At 33.8% G+C, this 11,308-nt stretch overlaps 2 protein-coding genes across 2 annotated transcripts; one reads left to right on the top strand and one right to left on the bottom strand.

Moving 5' to 3' along the window:
* Window positions 1-1,650: 1,650 nt before the first annotated feature.
* On the top strand, window positions 1,651-6,966 carry NPC2 (non-specific phospholipase C2). Its single transcript, XM_028075143.2, has 4 exons — window positions 1,651-2,228; window positions 2,720-3,327; window positions 5,846-6,022; window positions 6,508-6,966. Exons 1-4 carry the CDS (start codon window positions 1,762-1,764, stop codon window positions 6,816-6,818), a joined length of 1,563 nt encoding a protein of 520 aa, XP_027930944.1. The 5' UTR covers window positions 1,651-1,761; the 3' UTR covers window positions 6,819-6,966.
* A 215-nt stretch (window positions 6,967-7,181) lies between these two features.
* LOC114187043 (hydroxyproline O-arabinosyltransferase PLENTY-like) lies at window positions 7,182-10,944 on the bottom strand. Its single transcript, XM_028075145.2, has 8 exons — window positions 9,757-10,944; window positions 9,073-9,140; window positions 8,787-8,988; window positions 8,353-8,450; window positions 8,184-8,253; window positions 8,027-8,098; window positions 7,834-7,947; window positions 7,182-7,496 (listed from the first exon to the last, which is right to left on the bottom strand). The coding sequence occupies exons 1-8, from the start codon at window positions 10,108-10,110 to the stop codon at window positions 7,425-7,427; spliced, it is 1,050 nt and encodes a 349-aa protein (XP_027930946.1). The 5' UTR covers window positions 10,111-10,944; the 3' UTR covers window positions 7,182-7,424.
* Window positions 10,945-11,308: the final 364 nt, after the last annotated feature.

The raw sequence follows: 11,308 nt of genomic DNA, 5'->3' as shown, positions 1-11,308 counted from the left end.
TCATACATTTTAGTATTCATGTAAACTCATGTAAACATGCCACATTCCACTTGAGCTAGTACTCTCAACCACTTGAGCTAGTATTTTTCCACATTATGAAAGTTATCATTTAATGCCATAAAGGCTCTCACTACCTACATTTATTAAATAATTATTTATTTAATTATTTAAATTCCTTGAGTCTTACATTGACCTGTGCCACCCCTTTAGTGAAGGGGTGGAAATTTTCCACGTCTAGTGGATATAAGAGGTCAACCCTATCTAGATAGCTATGGTGATGATGGTTCAACTTGTCAACTCGGCACTTTCCTCATCTCTTTCTCTGGTTGTGATGTTCGTGAAAGAGGGTTGTGGGGCTTCATTGAGTCGTGGTCGCGCCTCGAGTGGTGAGATCGACCACGATGCTCCTTGTCTCTGCGTTAGGTTGCTTTGTTGTGCTCTCTCCGAGTCTCGTGCCAAGAAGATTGGCTACGACTTTTAGGAGGCAAAATTTTACTGCGGCCCCGCGATGGGTGCCAAATATTCTTACCAAGAACTTGGGGCGAGCCTTCGGACATGTGGTAAATCTGGATGGCTTGATAGGCCTTGATGAGATGCCTCCAAGAGTTTTAAAATAAGGAAATATCCACCTACAAAAGACTATTCAATGCTTAAGTTAGTAAGAGATTTCAAATCTTTTGTAAGAGACAGAATGAATGTATGAGTGTGTATTCCTTCAAGAATACTATATGTATTTATACGACCTTTTAGACCGCAGACTCATGTGATAAAACAAGTAATATAATATCAAGTAATATAGGTAAAATAATATATTATGATAGCAGTAATGGGCCAGTAAACCTGTTTACACCATATATTATGCAAATCAAGGAATATTACATAATAATCAAGACTACAAAAATTTGGCGTGGTTACTATTTATCAGAGGATGCTAATTTGTGGGAATATCTCGTGATATTTCCACAATAAAACTCTCGTATGGTCCTACTAGATCATATTAATTGGTTGGGTAGGTAATATATATATATATATATATATATATATATATATATATATATATATATATAAATAAAAGATAACGTAATAAATTATGAGTATTTTAATAATTTAAACAGGACAGAATGAGTATTATGACGGGTATGGAAATCGGGACGAAGCAAATTGATATATCTCATCTACATCCTCATACCCAATTAAAAATGTCAAATATTTTTCATACTCATACGTAATCAATACGAAAATTTTCCGTCAAAATAAAAACAAATTCAAAAAATAAATAATTCAAACAACAAATAATTCATCATACCATTAATAATTATAAGCAAAAGAATACAATAAAATCAGTGATGGTCTAAAACGTGACATGTCAATAATAACAAAATTTTAGTTAATGTTCTAAAACCAAAACTATATTTCATTTTTTTTTTTCTATTTTTATAATAAAAATATTTTTTTTATCTAAGAGGATAATTATTATTCTGAATTTTGAACATTACACATAAAAATAACTTTTTTACAAAATGTAAAGTAATCAGTCATCTTTCATTTTTATAAACCAAACATGGGTGATTACATAATCCAAATAAAAAATAAAAAATAAAACCTTGATTAAATATAAAGGGTCATTCAATTTCTCATTCTTAAAAGGAGCCTTAAATTTTTTTGTTGAGTCTCACTCTCACATACACGTTCCAGCACCATCTTCATCAAGAAAAATCCAAAAATCTCAAATCCCAAAACCTCGTTCTCTCAAACCAAACAATGTGCTTCCCAAGGTTGAACCACTTTCCCCTCTTCCTAACCTTTCTCCTCCTCTTCCACCATGCCACTCCCAACCCCATCAAAACCGTCGTCGTTTTGGTAATGGAGAACCGCTCCTTCGACCACATGCTCGGGTGGATGAAGCGCCTCAACCCCGCCATCAACGGCGTCACCGGCTCCGAGTCCAACCCGCTCTCCGTCACCGACCCCAACTCCAAACGCTTTTTCTTCAAAGACCAGGCCCACTACGTGGACCCGGACCCGGGCCACTCCTTCCAGGCCATCCGCGAACAGATTTTTGGCTCCAACGACACCTCCGCCAACCCTCCGCTCATGAACGGCTTCGTGCAGCAGGCCTTCTCCATGGACAACACCTCGCGCATGTCCCAGAACGTCATGAACGGCTTCCTCCCCGACCTCCTTCCGGTCTACAAAACGCTCGTTTCGGAGTTCGCTGTTTTCGATAGGTTTCTCTTTTTTGTCCTCTTCCTAACCCCTTCTACTGCTGCATGTGAACATCTTTAGTGTGGAATTATGTTACGAAACTCCTTTTTCTATTTCAGTTTCACATTTCACCTTTTTTCTTAATTGAAATTAGTTGGTCCAATGTATTAATTTAAAGTAATAATATTTTCACTATTAAATTTTAATAATTTTGCTTAAGATGTTTTATTTTTATTTTTTAAGTAATTTTGGAATATTAAGAATAAAAAAATAAAAAAATAAAAAATCATTTAAAAGATTTCATTATAAGAAAAAGTAGTGAAAATTTAATAGCAAAAAAAAAGTTATTTTCCATTAATTTATGATTAATATGATTATTATTTGAAAAAAAAAGTAGACAGAAAAGAAACTGGTTTCTTTGCACTAAAAAAGAGAAGAGGCAGCTACTTCACGTGTCGTATTCACCGTGTTTTTTTGTTTTAATTTTAAACCATGATTTCCATTTTCATGATAGGTGGTTCGCCTCCGTGCCGGCCTCCACCCAGCCCAACCGTCTGTTCGTGCACTCGGCAACATCAGGCGGCGCCACCAGCAATGTGGCGGCGAAGCTGGCGGCCGGGTACCCGCAGAAAACGATCTTCGACAGCGTGTACGATGCAGGATTAGACTTCGGGATATACTACCAGAACATCCCCGCCACACTCTTCTACCGGAACCTTCGGAAGCTGAAGTACTTGCTGAAGTTCCACCCTTACGACTTGTCGTTCAAGGGGCACGCCAAAGAGGGGAAGTTGCCGAGCTACACTGTGGTGGAGCAGCGGTACATGGACATGAAGGTGCTTCCCGCCAATGATGATCACCCATCGCACGATGTGTACCAGGGGCAGATGTTTGTGAAGGAGGTGTACGAGACGCTGAGGGCCAGCCCGCAGTGGAACCAGACCCTCTTTCTCATCACGTACGATGAACATGGAGGGTTTTACGACCACGTGCCTACCCCCGCGCGTGGGGTGCCCAGTCCTGATGGGATTGTGGGCCCTGAACCGTTTAACTTCACCTTTAATAGGTTGGGAGTGAGGGTCCCTACCATCGCTATCTCGCCTTGGATTCAGAAGGGTACAGGTATGTCATCCCTGAACTAAATTAAAATATCCCATTTCTTCATCACTATGCATATAATTCATACATATGGTTAAATATTATAACATTTTAGATTTATAACATAAATATTCAATTATTATTTAAGGTTATTTTTAACAATGAAAATTAATCATAAGTTTATTTGAAATAGAGATAATAGAAAATATATTAATGTAAATAGACAATTAAAAGACAAATATAGGCATAAGGAAGGTAGCTTGAGATTATTGCGATAATCTTTTAACTAATTTGAGAATAGTATGTCATGGAAGTGCTATTTTTTAATTGGTTGAAGTTGATTAAATGTAATAAATATACGCTTAAATATCAGATAATTGGAAGTTAAAAACAGATGACTTTTATTTTCTCTCTAATTTGTGTATCACTAATTACCACAACACGGATAAAAATAGGTTGTTTAATCTGCTATTTTCCCCTTTTTTACTAATTATTTAAATTTTTTTGGTTGTTTTCTTGATTTTGGATTGTTAAAGAAATGATGAAAGAATTCTTGTTTTGTTTTAATAATTATGATAAATATGATTGTATTATATAAATCTACGTGTCTATATACAAAAGCAATATTTTATTCTAATATATAAATATTTTAATTGTAATTTCATTTTTAGATTTGCACACAAAAATATGTTTTTTTTTTGGTTTATTCATTTTTGAAAAACTGAATGATATATGTAGTACTTATCAAAATCACATGTACTGTTGAGTTATCTTGACATGTATGGATTCTGCTTTCTATCTGTCTATTCTTATCCTGTGCGCAAAATTGATGCAGTCATTATGTCTAAGATACAATCTTGCATTCCAGTATGAACAGTTTATGGGCTTTTCTCTGTGATAAATGTTTTCAGTTAGACAGCACTATTAATATGAAGATTTATTGCTCAACAAACTTGTAAGAGAAGAATGCTAATATTCTATTCACACTTTCCATGCACCACATGACTTCACATATACTGTCTTCGTGATCTTAATAAAATAACTTGCTTTAAGTTAGGCACGACTCATCAATCACAGGCTCACACTTAAGAAATTGATTTTCACACTATCTTTGAAAAGAGACAATACACATAAAGTGTGATGTGGTGTTCTGAGTGGGACCTTTTACTTTTTTGGTCTCTATCTTCAGTGTCAAAGAGTACAGTGTGAAACCTATTATGGATATTTTCCTAACGATAACAAATCACACACCCCCACAAGCATGAATCTGACATTTGATTTTATGCTAGTTCATTGTGTGTAAGCAATGTAGCTGCCAATGTCTTAAAGCAAAACCAAGGTGCAATAATGGTGGGATATTATTATTGATTGGTTGACTTACTCGTATGATAAGGCTCATAAATGGGTTATCTGAAGTGTTTTCGGTGGATTAATTTATCACTTTTGAAATGTAAGTTGATAGCATAGTATGTGTTGTAGGCGAACATTAAAAAAACAAAAAAACAAAATAAATGCTTCAAGTGGGTTGAAATATGTGTTCTAGTATTGTTGATCAAGTACAAAGATTTATGCTGAAGCGGAAAGCCAAAATGTGCAAGAAATTGATTTTTGGTGCGTTACAGGAAATAAATTATTCTTTAGTTGGTTGGTAACATGTTGCCAGGGAGGAAACTTCAAGGCTCTATCATGAATTCAGGACAATTTAGGATCGGTTAATAAATTTGAGAACAATAATTGCTTAAATTATATTAGGTACATTCTTTATTCAAGTCAATTATATATATATATATATATATATATATATATATATACTTGAAAAAAAGAATTCATATTATTTATAATATATTATATCTATATATAACCTATATATAAGGATACTCATTGTCGTATCACATTTTTATTTTCAATTTTATTTTTTAATAATTAACTGTTCTCTTAAATTAAAATAATAATTTTATCATTTTTATCTGTTTTGATTTTTTTAATTTTACTCTTTAGTATTTATTTTGTTAAATTAAAATAATTATTTTATTATTTTTATTTTTAAATGTCTGTTAATTTAAATATTACTGTTTTTTTTAAATAAAAATAAAAATTTTATTATTTTTATTTTTTAAATAAATATTTATTTAAATTTAATTATTTTTAGAATTAAATTAATTATCCAATAAAAAACAAAGACATATGAACGTAGAGATTGTGTTCCACTAGGAGAGTCCTGACGTAACGGAAAAGTTGTCTCAATGACGGGTAGATCTTTGGTTCGAATATAGAAACAAGCTCTTTGTATTTGTAGAATGAGAGTTCATAGAATGTCGCTCTCTTGTATTTTTTTTCTGTATATCAAGGAACCTTCTTGGCGAGGTACATTGTTTTTGTTTATAAATTTTAGAAATGATAATTAATGAAAAAATGAAACATGTGAGTAAACAATTAAAACTTGAATGGAACCAATAAATCTCATTTGTGTACCATGCAAAGCTATGAGATAGCGAATTATTAAAAACTGTCCAAGGTTTTCTGATTTGTTACGGTGATACAGTTGTTCATGGGCCAAATGGATCACCGACTCCTACATCCGAATATGAACACTCATCCATTTCAGCAACAGTGAAGAAGCTCTTCAATTTGCCTTCATTTCTGACCAAAAGAGATGCTTGGGCTGGAACCTTTGAGGGTATTGTTCAGAGAAGAACAGAGCCAAGGACAGATTGCCCAGGTTGGTATCCTTCATCAACTAATTAGATGTAATCACGTTTATGTATCAATAAGCAACAAAATCCCCTTTTCAGATTATTGAACAAATCTAATCACGTATCATTCATATGAATTCAGAAAATTTATTTACGTACATGAGAAAAATGTAATTTAAATAGGAATATAAATGTGCAGTAGCTTTAAAACTGAATCTAATAGCTTTGACATGTATCTTGTTTTTCAACTTCTCTATACATGTGTGTATATACATAAGTAAAATTTATTTCAAATATAATGTTTTGTACCTTTTAATCCAAGCATGCAAGGAGAGAAAAGTGATAGACTTGGTTGATTACATGTACTTCAGTTTCCTGTTACTGTATTACACTTGATTCTTACATTCTATAACCTTTGAATGCTCACACGAAACAGTAAGTAGAAGCAAATGACATTGACCACTGCATTTTTTACACTTTGTTGATTCCTGCTGGTGTTATTTTGGTGCAGAGAAACTTCCAACCCCTGTAAAGATGAGGGAGGGAGGGCCTAATGAAGATGCACAGATGAGTGAATTTCAGCAGGAACTGATCCAACTTGCAGCAGTGCTTAAAGGAGATAATATCCTCACTAGTTTTCCAGGTAAAATAGGGAAAGACATGACTGTTAAACAAGGGAAAGATTACATGGATGATGCAGTTAGAAGGTTCTTTGAAGCAGGTCGTTATGCAAAGAAAATGGGAGTGAATGAAGAACATATAGTTCAGATGAAGCCTTCTTTGACTACGAGATCATCCAAATCTTCAAACAGAAACCCTTAGATGTATAATAAAGCATATAGCATGAAATAGATAAACAAATGAAAGCAATCATTTTAATGCATATAAAAATATGTATACATAGTTGGGAAAGAGCCTGTGTTTTATATATAAAATATTGACAGATTTTATGATATTCATTTATTTCTCATATTCTCTCTCTTATTTTCTGAGGCATTGAAGAGGTCTCCACTGACCAATATCTAAATGATATGAAGTTGGAGAACATAAGTTGAAGAAAGTCTATACCTTTATAATAGAGTTCATGCATGATGTATGATGCACAGATATATACTATCACTCAATTCAAAACTTTGGGTGGTTACTTCCGTTTTCAGTTTTCACTGCACATTTGATACATTGAACTGTAGATATAATATCGTGATAGTAAGTTGTTTCCATTGATTTCCCTCTGAAAAAAGTCTACTGAAAAAAAAAAGGTTAACTGACCAAATATAATTCAATACCCACAATTGACTTGCTACAGAAAGAACACATGTATTTCCAGAGCTAGCACAAAAACATGTTTTTGTATTAATCACAGTTCTTCTTAGGGTGAAACAAGTCTAGCATGAGGGGCCTAAGGATTTGTAGTTTATTTTCTTTTCCTCAGCTTCTATTTAATGAATCCCATTTAGGTATGTTAGCAGTAGCTTCATTGATCATCTTTACAAGCTGAACCTGCAAATGATCATCACAGTATCTATTAGCTACCAAAATCAAGCAACCACAAAATGACCACAGTACAAATAAAGCTTCAAATAAGAGGTTAATGAAAAATATTAGAGTCTCAGCTTAAAACTTTATCAAACACTTAAAAAGTTTGAAACACAGCCAGATTTTTGCATTCAATTGGTTTTCCAAAGCCTACTACATGTTGCATTTATAAAACTTAGCCAAGCTGAAAAAGTATCTATAACACACCAAAACAAAAGGTTAAATCAATTTCAAATTGCCAAGATGCACATTCAACTGAAACTTTGTTTTCTTTGCAGAAAAATTGTAGACTAGGACATACCACAGTTTCAGGAACTCCAGGAGGGGGTAAGGAAAGGTTTTTTGGTGGAGGACCTGAGAGATAAGCTCTCTTGTTAAAACGCCATTCTCCAATTTTCCCATATGTCAATTCCCCCTGAATGGATAAGTAATAGGAGTAAGTAACTTGTGCAACTTACTTTTAGTATAAAATAGAAAAGAAGAAATCCATTCACCTTTAAATTGTAGTCGCATGCATAAGTATAATGGATTATAAACTTGTTCCCAACATCTAAGTCCCATGGTGGCTGCAACATTTCATGATGCATGCCATTAACTTCAGTGCTGCTTCCTTAAGTAAAGATGCAATTGCTCATTCACAAATAAACAAACCTGGAGCATGAAGTTATCATGAAGAACATGCCGTACACCGTGCAATGCCGATGCCACAGCGTATGCATACCTGAATTCAACAAAAGAATTCAACAAAATACTGACATGTGCCAGATCAAAAGTTGATAACTGAAGTTAAGCTGTAGAAAACTTATGCAGTACTACTCACATTTCAAGTACCCATCCAAAAGTTTCATCAGCTTCTTGATCATCTTTCATTTGCAGGGAAACATTCACCCATGTGGGAGTTATTTCCTCCAGCAAGGACTGATGTTAAAAAAAAAAATCAGTGCCTCTATGGAAGCTATCATGCTTTGTAATAACTATAACAGTTAACTATCTGGACATTGTTACAAAAAAGTTAACCCGATTGTACAAGGATACAAAATTCCTTAATAAATGCCCCTCTTTCAAGACTGGCATCTGGCAGCCTGGTAAATTTGGAACTCCCCCTTTTGTAGGATCAGGTTCCTCTACAAGGTTCGAACTCAATATATTGAGTTCGTTGTAAGGTTCTGATACATTATTACGAAAAAGTTAACCTATTCATACAAGGACATGAAATTCCTTAACAAAAATGTAAACTATTGGCTGAGAATTCACCTTCTTAATGATTACAGGAGAATTGCCAATGGGGTCAATATCTGTAATAGGACCATTCGCCTTAGGGTAGAATTTTCTAATTATTTTTTCATGTTTATCTGGTTTTATGTAGAAAAATGGATACCCTGCTGGTTGGTTTCCAATAGCCAAATTAGGCAAAGGTTTTACAAATATGTGATCAGGTTCTGCCATCAAAATATATCTGCATCAATCATGAACAGCCTTGTTGTTAAGTTTTGCTACTGAAGAGCGTAACATCCTACAAAACCAGAACAAAGAAACTTACTCTTCCTCAACATTTGCTTTATCCAGCCACTGAAGAAAAGCCCATGGCCTATTCATGACAACATAGCCCTGACAAAAAATAAACAGACAAGTTTTCTTGAGACATCAATTCAATAGTGAGGACACTAAGAAAATATCACAAATAATGAAATTGGGGATAAACTTTCCAGTGGAGTTAATTGATTCACGTATCTCACCACTTTGTTGGTATTATATTCTGCAGAAGGATTTGAAATGTACAATAGTATTTAAATGCACAGAAACATGAATCAAGCTATACTAGTGAGTAATTCGGCTGAATAAAGTTCTTTTTAAGCTGGCGCTTAAGTGTATCACCTTGGGTGAAAAACTTCAATATCTGCTTACAGATTGATACTTTCTGAAAAACTAGTTAAAATGAAAAAGATGGCAAGATGCTATTTTAGTCTAACATTACTTAAAAGTATATCAGCAACCGGAGAAAAAGAGATTAAAGTTGCAAACTTTTTTATGAAGGACAGAAAACAAAATGTAAGTGGGGACACACATGTCTTCAGACATGAATGTGTAGAGACCAAAACAGAAACTAAAACTTAAAATAAGAACAACTATAGGGATGAAGTGAATACTTGAACTTTGAAGTTAAATAGGTTAAAAAGATATGAATTCTGTCTGATAGAAAGAAAAGAAGCTGAAAATAATGTACCCTATCCAAGCCTGCAGGAAGTGGATCAACCACAAAAGTAGGAATCTCATCCATCAACTGGTCTGGTTTACCTGAATGCACAATTCTGGTGAACTCTCCCATATCAGATCCAGGAATCTCCTTTACCTTCTTATACCAGTAGTACATAATCCGGCATTGCCATTGAGAATAAGCTGCATCAGTAGCAGTGACCACAACATGGAATTTTGAATGGGAATTTTCTGATATCCAGCTTCCACCCTTATGGTGTTTGATCATAAATACCAAATTGTAAATGACAAAGAAAAAGGCAAGAACCATAACAAGGAGCACAAGTAGTGACTTTGCACTTGTCTTGTTTTTTCTCACAATCATCTTCAAATTCTTAACCTATTCTCTTGTTCAAATACCACTCTCTACTAAAGCTCCAAAACTAAACCCAATTCAATTCTGTTAATTGAATCCCATTCACACATACTAAAGCTTACCAAAATATAAGTTCTATTCATAAAAATGTACACAATTGAAATAACTCCTTGCCTCAAGTGTTGTTTGTCACTGGTGATTTGTGCAGAATAAAAAGTCCTAGAAACTGAAAGCCATGTGTAGATAAGAAACTAGAATAAAATTTCACATAAAAAGCCTGATGTTCTACTAAATTCGTTTGAATCAGATAAAAGAGACAGAAGGAAACTTTGGACAAAAGAAACAAGAAAAGTAGCTTGAAGCAAAAAAATATGCAGGAAAAATGAAATAGCAACAGATAGAAAAAGACTGGTACTTTGAACAGTGCCAACATGTGCAAGCAAACCTATTACAGAAAAAGGAAAGTTTTGAACTTTGAAGAGATTGCTATAACTAGCTTTGTGGAATCCAAAGCTGAATACTCTACACTACATGCATGAACTGAGACAAAGTGGATTTGGCAGTGAATGAAGAAGATGGCAGAATAAGTGGGATGTGGAAGGAGTGTGGTCAATGTTGAATATTGAGCATGAATGAAAGTGACACCCAAAAGATGAAAAGATCAAGGGTTGTTGATTAGGACTGTCTGCACTAAAATCTTGGTCAGAAACATTCCATTTTGTCTGCATCAGAATCAAAGCAAATTATTGTGAATATTCAAAAGGAATTTTCCACTTCAGGTGCAAGTGGATGCCCTTGCTGTTCATGGTGTCACTGTGTGCCAACACCAAGCCCTGTAGTTGCTTTTGTTTTGTCTTTTGCCTCAACTTGCACATTTTGGCCAGGTTGTTTCTTGTTAATCATGAAGTTTAAAATAATCTCCTTTACTTTCTACATTAGAAAAGTATTAGCATAATGCTTTTAGCAATAAATAAGAATCATAACCATAAAAACATTATACTTGTACTTTTAAGAATAAATAATATTTGTTGGGGTTATAATGTTTGTCCTAAAATATGTGTTAAAATAATATTTGATTAGTAAAACTAAGTCTGTGAAAACATTAATTTAGTTGTCAGTTTTAAGATTTTGTGTGAATTTTCTACATAAAACAATTCATCTATTTAAAAACTTTTATGGTATATATTCAGTTATAAGATAATTTTTT

The sequence above is a fragment of the Vigna unguiculata genome, chromosome 6 (assembly GCF_037176805.1).
Source record: "Vigna unguiculata cultivar grain cowpea cultivar isolate G323 ecotype 2 chromosome 6, ASM3717680v1, whole genome shotgun sequence".
Lineage (NCBI taxonomy): Eukaryota > Viridiplantae > Streptophyta > Magnoliopsida > Fabales > Fabaceae > Vigna > Vigna unguiculata.
This window is presented reverse-complemented; position numbering and strand designations above follow the sequence as displayed.

Excerpts from the sequence above, each read along its gene's own strand:
- NPC2 (XM_028075143.2), top strand. The coding sequence starts at position 1,762 with ATGTGCTTCCCAAGGTTGAACCACTTTCCCCTCTTCCTAACCTTTCTC. Across the intron at positions 3,328-5,845 it reads TTGGATTCAGAAGGGTACAG|TTGTTCATGGGCCAAATGGA; the intron begins GTATGTCATCCC and ends ACGGTGATACAG. Across the intron at positions 6,023-6,507 it reads GCCAAGGACAGATTGCCCAG|AGAAACTTCCAACCCCTGTA; the intron begins GTTGGTATCCTT and ends ATTTTGGTGCAG.
- LOC114187043 (XM_028075145.2), bottom strand. The coding sequence starts at position 10,110 with ATGATTGTGAGAAAAAACAAGACAAGTGCAAAGTCACTACTTGTGCTC. Across the intron at positions 8,989-9,072 it reads AAAGCAAATGTTGAGGAAGA|ATATATTTTGATGGCAGAAC; the intron begins GTAAGTTTCTTT and ends TGATTGATGCAG. Across the intron at positions 7,497-7,833 it reads CTGGAGTTCCTGAAACTGTG|GTTCAGCTTGTAAAGATGAT; the intron begins GTATGTCCTAGT and ends GATCATTTGCAG.